This window comes from Paroedura picta, chromosome 14 (genome assembly GCF_049243985.1).
Source record: "Paroedura picta isolate Pp20150507F chromosome 14, Ppicta_v3.0, whole genome shotgun sequence".
Taxonomy (NCBI): Eukaryota; Metazoa; Chordata; class Lepidosauria; order Squamata; family Gekkonidae; genus Paroedura; species Paroedura picta.
Window position 1 is genome coordinate 19,038,065 of NC_135382.1, and position 14,429 is coordinate 19,052,493.

The 14,429-nt window shown below is 45.9% G+C and overlaps 1 protein-coding gene across 1 annotated transcript; it reads left to right on the top strand.

Moving 5' to 3' along the window:
• The first annotated feature begins 1,004 nt into the window (after positions 1-1,004).
• On the top strand, positions 1,005-11,703 carry AKAP3 (A-kinase anchoring protein 3). Its single transcript, XM_077310500.1, has 5 exons — positions 1,005-1,139; positions 2,660-2,768; positions 5,375-5,467; positions 6,772-8,877; positions 11,389-11,703. The coding sequence occupies exons 2-5, from the start codon at positions 2,766-2,768 to the stop codon at positions 11,542-11,544; spliced, it is 2,358 nt and encodes a 785-aa protein (XP_077166615.1). The 5' UTR covers positions 1,005-1,139; positions 2,660-2,765; the 3' UTR covers positions 11,545-11,703.
• The last annotated feature ends 2,726 nt before the right edge of the window (positions 11,704-14,429 follow it).

Below are 14,429 nucleotides of genomic sequence, written 5' to 3' on the forward strand. Positions count from 1 at the left end.
GTTCTCTTGAGTTTTATGCACCATGAGTCCATATGAGGTGCCTGCTGTTTCCAGATGGAGGCGATGATAAGTCTTGCTGCTGTTGCTGCATGAAAAAAGAATTCTGCACCCTGTTTAGGTGCATTAATGTGCAGATGCTGCTGAAGACAATTTATGTTTTCCCACTAGTTTCGGGACACTGTGGGCTTTGCTGTCATTTTTGTGTCCCATTTATTCTTTGGTAATTTCCAAGTGCATTTTGGAAACACTCAAAATATTTAAATACAGGTTGATTGCTGTCTTCAAATTTATTTTTCTCTGTTCTATTATAATACACTTGAGCTGTTTGATTTGTCCAATGAGTTGGGATTTAAATTCCTTAGGGATCTTGGTTTTATTCTGTTTTAAAAGTTGTATTTGATATACATAATTTTATTTTGTCTAAGAGTTTACAAGCTGTATAGACTAATAAATAGAAATGGACTAGTTTAGAGTCAGCCAATCATTTATTATGGTCCTCTACCAATACCAAAACAATACACAATAACATTTGAGGTTCAAAGTATAAAATATACAATCCAAATATCAAACATGTGCATATAAACCATTTTAAGATTAATAAAATTTTATGCAAAAGAATAAAAAATCCAGATTATAAAATTTTATCCATCATAACTTCAATTGCCATGTGTAGAGTTTCTGAGTGTACAATCCGGAGCACAGATCCTAGCTACCTGGCACATCGTCTGATGGTTCTTGTCAGAGAGGAGATAATTTAGCTTGGTTGTGTTTGACTAATATAATATAGCTTCAAAACCCGTGTGGCACTGCTTGGTTGCTCCAAAGTAAATGCCCTGTTTGTCTACTTAGAGTAGAACCTGACCCCAAATCCTCAGAAAAGCCCCAAGAAGCTTTCCAGGGCAGCAGATTTCAGCCCAGGCCTGTAGCCTAGGCTTCCTCTTTGTGGTGCTAACCATCGCCGTGGAAACACCGCTGTCTCCAGGTCCATTGTGACATCATTTTACATTCTGGCAGGAGGAGGATGAGAGGGGAGACAGTGCTGGGATCCTTCAAAGAACACTGTGGCTGTTTTGGGTTTAAATATTCTGCTTTTTTGGAGGAGAGGGATCCTGGTGGACCCTTGATTTGATGGTGTAGAGGTAGGCAATGGTATTCGAGCGGACGCGTTTTATGACGAGCTAAAGGTGGAAAGGGTCCGATCCTCCTTAAGAAGGAGACCATCTTGGACAGGAACAAAGAGAAAGGAAGGGATCTTTTGTGTGTTTGTTTATTAAATTTTTATACCGCCCTTCATTATGGCTCAGAGCGGTTATAAATTATATCCATTATTTATTGATTTGATTTATTAATTAAAATTTTATAGCACCGCTCCTAGGTCAGCTAGCTTGTGGTGGCCCACATTAGCAACAATATACAGTAAAACAATAGAACAATAATTTAGAACCCCTTCCCACCCTCCCCAACCACCCCAAAAGATGCCTCTCTGCAACCCCCACCAAGCCTCCAACTGACTGTTTTCTGTATCAGGGATGATGGAGTAGGTCAACGGAGCACCAGGGAGGGGGAAGATCTTTCCCAACCCAGCCTCAACCAAATGTCTAGTGAAACATAGAAACCACAGCGCAGGGCAAGGACAAGGTATTTGGCCACCCTAAGCAAGATACACAGTCCTGCCCTGACCTGGTGGTACTCCTGCCTTGTGAAACATGAAGTGTCCAGGTGCAGATGCAACCCATCTTGAAACACAATAGATTTTCATCCATGGAAAGCCCTGAATTTGTTAACGTTATTCTGAGATGAATGAATTGACACTGTCAGCAAGATTTTGGTTGCTCTTCATAAAAATATTACAGGTCTTTTTGTTTGGGGGTTTTACTATGGACCAACGCAAGCACCAATTTTCATTGTCTTTTAACCTTTATTCCGATGGCTTGTTTCCACTGGTGTTTATTTTACTTCTGGGATATATTATGCATTAGAAGTGACTGCCTCCCTTATGCCATCCCATCTGTGCATTGCTGAGCAATTTGGTCGATAGTGGAAGAGTCCGTGTAGTGTAGTATCTGACTAGGCTGCAGAATCCGTTCAGAGCCCCACACTTTTTTGGAAGCTCTCTGGGTAGCTTTGGGCCAGTCATACACACTTGGCGTAACCTACCGCACAGGGTTGTTATGAAGATAAAACAGAAGAGCATAAGCCAATTGGAGTCCCCATTAGGATAGCCAGCCTACATGTGGGCCTGGAGATTTCCCAAAATGACAACTGATCTCCAGACTATGGAATCAGTTCCCCTGGAAGAAATGACTGCTTTGGAGGGTGGAGTCTGGCCTGATACCCTATTGAGTTCCTTCCAAGCTCCACTGCCAAGATCTATAAACATTTCCCAGCCTGGTGTGGCAACCCTGGCTCCCCATTGGGAGGCATGGCGGGGATAGAAATTAAATAAAGGAAAGAGCACAATCCTTTGGGAAGTGTTTCTGCGTTAACCCTGCCAGGAACAAAATGGGAGTGGCTGAAGAGCATTTCATTCTAGTGTGTTTGGGAAAGGATAATTTTCTAGCCCCTTGTGGACCAAAGGGGCATCCGTAGATGGGGGTCAAAGCAGCAACTGGGCAACGAGCTGCCTCCGCAAGCAACACGTTTTGCTCCTGTTTTGTAGATTCTGATTCTATATGGCAGCCTATGGAAGACATTCCTGGAAGTTGTGAGCGTCAGTTACAACTTTTCAGAGACGTCCCTTGGGCTTACCAAATGAGTCGTAAAGAATGGTGAGATTCTATGTTTTGCTGTTGAAATCATTTGTAAAAATATTTAAGAGAGACATCTAAAGAACCCTATCCACCGGGAATCATGTCATTCCCTGCAGAAGAGGATCTGGTTTTGGACACCATTCGGTCTGCCATGCTGTGGTGATGTTCTCGGTGGCTCCTGGATGTGAGCACAAGTTGTGTGTGTGTGTGTGTGTGTGTGTGTATTCAGCTCACTGGGATTAGCATTCCCACAGATGGTTGTGTGGTCTACACACAACGAGGAGAACTCTGCAAAACAGCCAAGAAACTAGGTGGGAAGTCAGCAGACCATCTCTTGGAAAGGCAGGCTTGCCCCAAAGAAATAGAAACCCAGGGATGAAGCCAAGGTTCCAATTTTAAAGAGGTGTGCAGGTGACAGGTGCAAAATACACCTCTCTGCAATCTGTCCCCAAGACATCTAATATCGATTCCTATTGGATTTGGATTTGTTAGGTACTTGGCTCCTAGTCTAGCATTGAAATTCCCAATAAGGGCTAATTCAGCCCGTGGATGGTCACTTTTGAGGGTTGCAATATGATGTGTCACCTCTTCCCAGTTTAAATATCCCTCAGTAGCCTCCAAGATTGGGGGAATATAGACGTTAACTGGGGGAGGATTTAGCACCCGTTCTGTGTGCCTAACGTGAGCTTAAAATCCTTCCTTAGGGACTGGTTTAGAGTAAACTTATGTTGAAAGAGATGGGGCTGCAACCCCTGTGATATGACTTCCTTCTACGAGTTTTCTTTACAAGCAGAAAACCAAGAGTTTTTTTTAAGTATGTTTGCCCTCTTTTCCAAGCCCTATTATCTGTGCCCCCACCTGAAGAAGTGGAACAGGGATTTTTCAGTGGTGGCACCTTGACATGGGAATGGCTTCTCTCCCCTTAGCGACTTGCCTGATGCCTACCCTACAGTCTTTTAGGCACCAAAGAAAGCATCTCTTTTTACTGAAGCTTCTAACTCAAGTGTTCCCTTGTTCCTCGCTATTTTGATGGTCTGCTTCTAACTTGAGGTCACTTTGAGAGCTTTGAGGCTGCTTGGCTTGCCAGCTCTGGGCTGGAAAATATATGGATAGATTTGTGGTGGAGCCAGGTGTGGGTGGGACTTGGGGGAGGGAAGGATCTCACTGGAATAGAATGCTTCTCCAAAGCAGCCATTTTATCCAGGGGAACTTATCTCTTTAGTGTGGAGATGAACTATAATTCCAGGGGATCCTCAGGTCCCAGCTGGGGACTGGCATCCCTACTGCCTGCTGAATGTTGTTTCCTGCTGTTTTTGTTTTAGCACTGATAATTTGGAGAGGGGATTGTTATTTTGATGATTGCATTGTATTGCTGTTGTATTGTATTGCTTTCACACAAGCAGATCTCAGGAGAAGCCACATTTCATTTTTCTAAACAAATGCGAAGGATGGGAATACCAGGGTGTCAACCCCAGAAGAATTGCTTTTTGGCAGAAGGAAGGAGATTTTCCCTAACTATTTTTTAGAATTATCTGCCGTTTATTGGAGGAAAGAGTAGGCAAGATTAGAAGCTTGAGAGAAACATTAAAAACCACAACATATTTAGCATCAGTGCGGTGGCTTTGTTCTTTTAGCAGGCAGCCATCAAGAAGCCTTTTGACAGCTTGGGGTTTCTTCCTTCTTGGGATGGGCAGAAAATCGAAAACCAAACAGGCTGTGGGAGGATGCCTCCATCATTTCCTTTGAGCAGAGTCCTTTTGCTTGCACAAGACATGTGGCGTGAATGGAAGGACTGTGCACTTATACACTTTCCATTTTTCCCCAGTGGGGCTGGGGCCCAAGGCAACTGGGTTGTGCCTGAAAGGAGTCATTGGTTTGCTTCTGGTCTGGAAGAGAAGCCTGGGGGGGGGGGGGAGGGAATTCTTGAATATATTTAAAGAATGGCAACTTTTTGTAATGTCTGTTCCCTTTTTACATTCTTTGCCTCATAATTCTTTAGAATTTTGCCTAATCTACCGTGTCTTCCTTTGCAAATCAACTCAGAACCCTATTTTGGTTCATTCAGTTGCACTTAGCCTCAAGAAACATTCTTAGGATTCCACATTTGTTCTAGTTTTGCTGCTCACAAGGAGTAAGGGCTCTGAAACCTTGGCCTATTCTGCACACAATAAATAATGTACTTTCAGTGCACTTTAGAAGTAGATTTTCCTGTTCTGCACCGGAAAATCCAGCTGCCAAAACACATTGAAAGTGCATTATCTTATGTGTGCAGAATGGGCCCTTATTCAGGACCCCCTTGATCTGTCTAGAAGATTCTTAGCTCTCAGCAGGCTTTGCATTGACTTTCAAGCCTATCACTGCATCCATGACTAGAAGCATGCATTGCTTAAAACACACACCACACAGAAAAGCTTAGGTTCTTTGTCCAGGAACACTTTTGTGCTGTTGCATAATTGCAGTGGGAATTCAGTTGTGCTTGTGGTCATATCAGTACTCGGGAAACCTTGCAAATCTCCATTTCCTCGATGGTGGAAAAGGAGTAGGTATGTTCAGAATGACACCGTTATGTTAAAAATGGCTCTGTCTGTGAGTTTCACTCTGGTTATTGTTTCTTGTCATCCCAGACGACAGATAGCATTGACTGGTTACAGAGCCCAATTGGACTGTGCAAAGTCGATCGCTATACCCCCAGTGACGAGGAGGAGCAGACTTGGACGGTAAGAAGTCTTAAACCATGTTTCTAGCATGATCCTTTATGTAAGAAGGTTTGCTGCTTTATTTTGGGTGTAAAAGGAAAGGGTTGAAGCCCTTTCTCTGCATTCCCTGATATTCCCCATGCACTGCCTACACATGAAGTGGGGAGATCCCTCAGCTCACATACTTCACACAAGGTCAGGCAGGTCCACCACTCAGTATGCAGAATGGCCGAGGTTCCTGCTCTAGATAAAAGAATCTCAGCAGAGCTAGAAGAGGCTCTGCCCTGCCCTGGATGGCCCAGCCAGCCGGTATCATCAGATACTGGAAGCCAAGCAGGGTTGGCCCTGGCTAGCAAGACCTCCAAGAAATACCAGGCCCATGACCCTGAGGCAGGCCATAGCAAACCAGGATTAGACATCAGTTGGGGAAAAACTACAGGATACACAGAGAAGTGCAGGGTCATGGGTTCATGTCCAAACCCACAGTCTGATGTACACTAGGGGAACTCAACTTAAAAAGTGCTTGTTCATTCAGGGCTGCAAAGGGGGGGGGGAGAAGGTGTTAGAATGGGCAGTGTCCTGTGTACAATGAAGAAGAGCCTGCAGGGGGCAGCAAGAAGACTATTAAGATAGGACAGTGAGGTCAGGACCTTCTCTCTTGTTAAGTGTCATTCCTTGTCTGTCTCCAGATTGCTACTCTTCTCAAAAACCACAATTCGTTTTCTTTCTTTCTCTCTCTCAGCTGGAGATGTATTTAGGAACTTACCTCTGTCCCTACTCTGCACTATCAAGTGTGGTCATTCCTGAATAAACATTTGTCTACTCTTTAATCAGGTTGTGCACCTTAATGCGTTAATTGCTCTGCCAACAGAAGGAGCTTCTGGTTTCCCTTCACCAGCAGAGAGGGTGTGTAGGGAGATTTTCATCCATTTTCATTGGTTCCACATCCCCTTGGATGGACTAGCAAAAGAGTGTGTGGGGGGGATTGGAAGCTTCCCCTCTCCCTTGCAGAACTCCCTTGCAGCTTGCACATTGCTAGATCTGAGCAATCCCCTCTAGGCTACCGTCTGAAATGGTGCAATCCAGCAAATACTACACCAGGGGTAGTCAACCTGTGGTCCTCCAGATGTCCATGGACTAAATTCCCATCATTCTTCTGAGCATGCTTAAGTGTGACGCTTATGACAATTAATGTTTTCCCATCTCTGAAAGAGGACAGACATTGTTTTGTTGGGGGGGGGTGATGGTTTTTTTGTGCTAAATGTACCTACCCGTGGTGCTGAGTGGTGAGCCATCGAAAAATTGTGTTTTCTTCCCATCTTCAGACTGACTCTGCCAAACTTTTCCAACAAACAGCCTCCGATCCACTCAAAGTCTTGAGCTGTCTCCGAAAAGATCTGGAAAAGTGCGCAGTGGGGATCCAGAATGTGCTGAACGCCAGTAACAACGCAGGTGGCGCCGTGACAAAAGACTCGGCGGCAACTGCGAGGCAAGCCATGCCGCAGCGCAATGTGCATTCTCCCGGCGGCTACAGCGTGTGCGATGAGGAGTTCAGCGTGAACGTCAGCTCCAACCGGGGATCCCCCAACTTCCACATGGCCATGAAAGCCGCTTCTCAAAAGGAGGCGAAGGACGAGGAAAGCGACAGCTCTGCCTCGCCAAATTTGAATCCTGACCCCGATGAAGTCTCTTATTATTGCAATAGGCTTTCCAACCTTGCCATAGCCATGGCGCGCAAGGAAATGAACGAGAACGCCGATGGCCATGCACATGCCCACAAGACCGCGTTTACGGCTGCTGGGGATCACAGCCACAGGTCTGTCGGGACAGGCGCAGAAGAGAAGCACAAACCGTCCAAGATGGGTGAGTGCAAATCTGAAGGGAGCCCCAAGATGAAGCAGAAGACCATGTATTACAAAGAAGAGACTACAGAAATGCCAAACAGAAGCGAACCGTTCAGGGACAGGCCCAAAGGCTGCAACCACCGGAAACGGTTTGGCACCGATGAGTATACCAACTCCCTGAGCAAAGGCATACTGGTCTATGCCAACAATGTTGTTTCGGACATGATGGTCTCCGTCATGAAGACAATGAAAGTAAAAGTGAACGACTCCAACATAGCTTGCGCCGTCCTGAAGAAGGTTCTGCTGAAGCATTCCAAGGAGGTGGTCTCGGACCTGATAGACTCCTGCATGAAAAACTTACACGATGTCACAGGGACCCTCATGACTGACTCCGACTTCGTTTCGGCCGTGAAGCGGAGCCTCTTCAGCCAAGGAAGCCAAAAGGTGTCTGAGATCGTCCAAGCCATGCTGAATCGCTTGCACAACGCTTTGATTGTGCAAAAGCAGGCGGGCGATAAGGCCCGCTCCCAAAGCATGGCTTTTGCCAGTGTCAAGACAGGGGCAGGGGCTGACGGGAAGATGCAGAACATGAGGTTTTCTGCTGCAAAAACAGCGACGCATAAAGAAAAAGAAATGACTTGTGCGGAAACGGTAGGAAACCATATCCTGAAGGAGGGCCTCACCAAGTGGCAGAAAACTAAAGACCCCGGAGGATCCATTTCTCAGTCATCCAAGGCCACGGGGGGTGCCCTCTGGAATATGGACAGCCAGGATCCCGCCACGGACTCTTGGGCAAGAGACCTGATTGTGACGGCATTGCTCCTGATACAATACCATCTGGTACAGCAGGAGAATGCCATGAAGGAAGGAGAAGGTGGTAAGACCAGCAGGGCAGCTGGGACATTTGGCTTTCTGTCCCACGATAAAGGTGGTGGTGGCTCTCCCCCAATTTCGGCAAGACTGTATGACCCGACCAAGCAAAGCGACGACGAACATTCAGAACCGAATCCTGAAAACGATATGTCCAGTGTGATAGTGATGCTGATCCAGAAGCTCATCAATGAGACGGTCAGCAAACTAGGAGGGAACGAGGGGAGTGTGATGGCAGAAGAAGCAAGCAGGAATGCCTACAAATACCTCGAGGGAGCAGGGCCTTCCGGCCTCTCGGAAACAGACCATTCTTACGAAGATGCCATCTCCGGGCTCACCAAAATGATTCTGGATCAGTTTGACGTTGACAGGAAGGAAGGAGGCAGTGGTCCCTTTATTGACCACCTGGTGGATACAGTAACGAAGCTGTGTCTCATGATAGCCAAATACAGCAATCCTGAGGCAGGTCTGGAAGATGTAGGAGACGAAGAAGATCCTGGCGATACAGTGTATTTCAGGGGCTCTGAGACTGGGGAAAGCCGGGTTGGCTCGGGCGAAGACAATCCATGTGGTCGCAAAGTGGTCGTGACTAATCAGAATGCTCCTGAGAACGTGCACCACAAACAGCTCCAAGCCATTCTTCAGTGGGTTGCGGCCTCACAGTTAAATGTGCCTGTATTGTATTTCATGGATGACGATGAAGACACACTGAATAAGGTAAGCAATGAAAAACTGGCTCATGGAAGGTAGCAGAACAGGATAGTGTTTCGATAAACAGGCTTCCGCAGTATGGTGCCCACTGAGCTTTTCAGAAAACAAATAGATCCATTGTAAGGCAGGGTTTGTTATTGGCTGCCCTCATTGAAAAGAACGGGTTTCCACTGGAGGGTCAGGAGGACTAATGAGTGCTTCATCTGTCCTTAGTCAGTGTGTGGTTCCATTCCTCCTTTGGGCTTTCCTCCATCTCAGGAGCCATGAGGAGGATGGTGTGCCATTTGACTCCACCTTTTTGAGATATCTACTTTGGGATGGTGTTCTCCCATTCCTCAAAATTCCAAGATTCCCCGTGATAAACATTCCAATTCTGACCTTTCGTATTTCTGTGATATAACAGATGAGTTAATGGTTGATCAGCTTTCATGGGTATTTATTTTGTTTACTTGGAAAATATCTCTCTTTAGAGAATCGCCGAAGGCAGCTTACAATAGTAAACTCTTTTTTTTAATTTAACATAAATCCATCTAGAAATGGCACAAAACACTGAGTCACTTGTTTATTAAAAGGGTAGTGTATTTGGGGAGAGAGAAAAGATAGGGTAAGTGATATCCTCTAGTGATCATTGCTGGGAGAAGTGCTGCAAAAACCCAACAAATTGCCCATATTATAGGTTGATGCCTGTAGTATCTGCTCACGCCTCTCCCATTAGGCAGTGGCAAACACTGGACCCCTCCAGGCCTCGGTCTCTCCATGACATCATGTTGCTTCTCCCCAGGGAGAAAGGAGAAGTATTGGTTGCTGCTGCTTCAAGCTGCCAATCACCCATTTGATCAACCCCAGAATTGTGTCTCCTTGCATGCATATCACCTGTCTTTTGCCACCACTTGCCCACCTGTTGGTTTGCCTGGCTGGGCAAGCCATTGCGGCTGCCAGAAGCAACAATGCCAGCTACCTCCCTTTGTTTCCCCTTTTCCTCCCGAGGCCCCAACTACTTGCTGAGGCCACTGCTTGCTTAGGGAGTAGTTGGCCAGGCACTGGAAACCATAGGGGATAGCAGCCAATGGCATCAACACCAAACTGGAGAGTTGGGAGGGGACAGGAAGGGAGGTGAGCAGTAGGGAGGTATTTCACAGAGGGCCTTCAACACTTAGGATTTTCTTTATTTGATTTACTTAAGGATATTCCTCCAAAAATGCAAGGCTTTGTGTGGAATGCAACTTGCAATTTGTTGGAACAAAGGCGATGTGCGATCTACCTCTTTTTTGGTTTCAGCTCTCATTAGAGTTGCCAGTCTCCTGGTAGTTAAACCATAATGAGTCCGTGTGAGGCAAAAGTCTAAACAAGAAATGTTGTAGCTTCCGATTGAATACAAACAAAATATATCATTACTAGGGAATGAAATCTCCTTGGTTCTCAAACTATTTCCAGTAAATTTATTTTCACTTCATCTGGAGAGTTAAAGATTTTCAGATAGTATCTATCGAGCCGCAAAAAGACATAGAACCTGTTGGAAGGGGCCACATAAGCCATCTAGTCCAGCCGTCTGCTCAATGCAGGATCAGCGTAATGCTCAAATGCTCTCTAAAGAGAACAAAGGAGTTTTAGTATTAATGTGGTTTGCTTGTATCCAAACAGAAGCTATAAAAGTTCTTGTTTACATTTTTGCCTTGCACGGACCCATTATTGTTTAACCTTCTCACTGGTTGGCCACATTCTGCCTGCAGTCCCGAAGTCAGGCTTTCTCAACCAAGGTTCCGTGAAACCCTGAGGTTTTTTGATGTCCCTGGAAGGGTTTCTGGAATGGGTGGGAGTTAATTTTTTATATTTTAAAAAAATTGTTAAACATTCATCGTGATATGGCCATATATGTTCATGTCGACATGCCCCCCCCTTTCCCAAAATGGCCAATGATGGGGATGGGGAGAGCAGTGGTCCCACTTGGACGTGTCCACAGCTCTGCTTCCCAACCATATTCTGCACAATTGCGCCACTTATGAGGTTTCTCAAAACCTGAAGAATGTTTCAGGGGTTTCTCAATGGTAAAAAAGTTGAGAAAGGCCGCTCCAAGTAGTGGCTGGAGATCTCCCAGAATTACAATTGATCCCCAGGCTACAGAGACTGGTTCCCCTGGAGAAAATGGCTTCTTTGGAGGACTGACTCTATGGCAGGGGTAGTCAACCTGTGGTCCTCCAGATGTCCATGGACTACAATTCCCATGAGCCCCTGCCAGTAAACGCTGGCAGGGGCTCGTGGGAATTGTAATCCATGGAACATCTGGAGGACCACAGGTTGACTACCCCTGCATTACACCCCACAATCTTGAGAAAGTTCCCAACTCAGAGCTGGCAACCCTAGTGTTAGGAGACAGAACCCTAGTGATTCTAGAGCTAGGCGTGTGTTTGAAAGAGGCTGAAAATGGGAGAGGCTTGGTAGGTGGCCCCAAATGGGCCAGTTGTTTTCTCTGGATCATATTTCACAATCCTCCTGGCTTTCTCTTTCCCTGTGCCACAGCTTCAACAACTGTCCTCCTTAGCGGTGGAACGGGGCTACAGTGTCGGGGAAGTCATGCAAGCCGTGCTGAAGTACGAGAAGGAACGGCAGCTGGGGGAGGCCTTGGGCAACTTGATGAGGTTGCCCGTACTGGACTGGCTGCTTCAGCATCTGTGAGCAACGTGGCCTCTGTCTTCTGATGGCGGGGCTTCTCCTGCTTCACCCACAGTCCCCTCCGTCTTAATGACCACAGCGCTCATTTGTCAGAGATGATATTATGAGTTTTAGTGAACCCGACCCCCTCCCCTGCTGAGCAGTCATATGAATAAAAAGAAGGAAATACTTAAAAATGTTGGTCGACCAGTCGTTTCTCAGCCTTTCCGGTGAATTTTTGAAGGTGGTGAGTGTTGACAGTTTAAATATGCAATCAGGATGCTTAAGTAATAAAATGGTTTTATTAAGAAGAGAAACAAACAATTTGGATCTACTCCTGTGGGAGGCATAATTTTGTGCAGAAAGTTTGGCATTCTTAGGGTTTTTTAAAACACCAATGCGGGGTTTGCTCCTGTGCGGAAATGGTACAAGTCCCCTTACTGGCTATAGTTTTTATGCATGGCTTACCTTCAGCCATTTATCAGACTTCAACTGCATGGCTTGGGGCATCTTGTTCATCACTGAAGACACAGCGTACAAATATACGACAGGAACCAGGAGGTCCCCTTGGAGAGGATTGTGAATGAACCTAAGAAGGCCCTTGCTGCATCTACTCAGAGGTCCATCTAAACCATCCTATTTCACAAGGTAGCCAACCAGATGCCTGGAGCGTCAACAAACCAGGTGCAAAGGCTTTCCTCTGATGTTGCCCACTATTCAGATTTGCTGCCAGTAAATATAGGCGGTCCTCTTGGCCAGCAGGACTATTAGCCGTTCCTGGATCTCTCTTCCATGAATCGATTGAATCCTTTCAAAATCATCTGTGCTAGTGTACTTCATTAGCAGTAAATGAACTTCACTAAGGGGCCCATTAATTTCAGGGGGGGGCTGAGTTCTAGTATTATGGGGGGAGAAAAGAATCCCTCTCTACATTTCCCCACCTCATGCATAATTCTACAAGCCCCTATCATGTCCTTCCTTTTTTTCTATTTTTCTCAACACTTTCATTTTCCAAGGCCTCACACCTTGGGCTTGAATTGTTAAGGGCATTTTCTCTTCATTCTTAACACAATTTCTCCCTGAAACTTAACAATATGTTTCCTTCATTTTAGAAACTTGGAATCTGTTTTGAATCAGTTTTGATCAAAGAGAAATTCCAAGAGATGAGGGGAAAGAAAGGAAGGGCCTGCAAGGTTTCTGGATTTCACTGTATGGATGCTCAGAAGCAGGCACGGTCTTATTCCCAGCTTGGTGGTTAGGAGTGCCTACTTCTGGCAAGCTGGAATCGATTCTTCACTCCTCCACATGCAGCAGGCTGGGTGACCTTGGGCTCGCCACAGCACTGATAAAACTGTTCTGACTGAGCAGTGATATCAGGGCTCTCTCAGCCTCACCCACCTCACAGGGTGTCTGTTGTGGGGAGAGGAAAGGGAAGGCGACTGTAAGGCGCTTTGTGACTCCTTCTGGAAAGGAAAGTGGCATATAAGAACCAACTCTTGTTCCTCAGACTTTCCTGTCTTCCTGCTGGACCTCCATCTTGTGCTGTTTAACACTAACACCTGCAAGGGTTGAAGTTTCAAAAGAATACATCTATTTCTCGTCAAAGAGAAATGAAAGAGGAATCTCTCAATGGCGATATTTAAACTGTGAATTTTGGAAGAAGCCATTCCCCTCCCACAACTACACTATCCAGGAGTAAATCTCACCCACGAGGCTCACTGGGTATCCCTGTAGCTGTTGTCCTTGCTCTGCTTAGGCTTCTTCAAAAGATTGTTGTAAGGACAAATTTGGATAGCTCCACCCACCCCACCTTGAGCTCCTTGAAAGAAGCATGGAAAGCATTTAGGATGCTTGGCTGTTAACTGGACTTTCCTTCAAAAGCAGCTGAGAACCCAATTCTCAGGTATGAGGGAGCATAGCATGGATCAGAACCAAAGCAGGCAAGGAAAAGGTCCTTAGACCGTCCCTTCCATACCATTTTCCCAACTTGAAATGCCCACAGTGGGCACTGTTTGTTCCAGCAATGTCTGTGGGGCCCCCAGATGGGCAAGTAGCATCCCCAAGGCCCTTTCAGGTTGGAAAAATGATGTGTCAGAGGTCAAAGATGGACAGAGGTCAGAGTACCTCTTTTCACATGCTATACAAACCTGATGCAATTAGTCCTCCAGGCCCATAGGAACAGAGTTCCCAGTCAGGAACTTTCAGTACAGTCTGAGTGGCAGAAGGCTTGAATCAGCATTTTGATAATTAAAAGGATTCTGACTACATAATTATAAAATCATTTTTCTCTCAGGAAGAGTCTAAAAGGTAAAGGTATCCCCTGTGCAAGCACCGAGTCATGTCTGACCCTTGGGGTGACGCCCTCTAGCGTTTTCATGGCAGACTCAATACGGGGTGGTTTGCCAGTGCCTTCCCCAGTCATTACCGTTTACCCCCAAGCAAGCTGGGTACTCATTTTACCAACCTCGGAAGGATGGAAGGCTGAGTCAACCTTGAGCCGGCTGCTGGGATCGAACTCCCAACCTCATGGCCAGACAGCTTCAGACAGCATATCGCTGCCTTACCACTGTGCACCACAAGAGGCTCTCAGGAAGAGTCTACGTGTCTAAAATTAACAGTGTGGTCCCTTCCCCCGTAAATGACGTATTAATAGGGATAAACTCGGTAATGTAGTCAGATTATTTTGGCAGTTTCTGCCTCCATTCTTGGGGGAAAAATGGTGCAGTTTTGTGTGTGAGGTGCAGATCTTGGCTGTCTCCCGCTATTTATATGAATGACTGATTACAGTTAAAACAGCACAGTTGAGACGTGTAACTTTTACGCTTGGTTTTATCACCTCAATAGAAACACAAGCAGCATTAAGGCACATGCATGCATGTTTAAGAAATGAGATTCGGAAGACACGAATG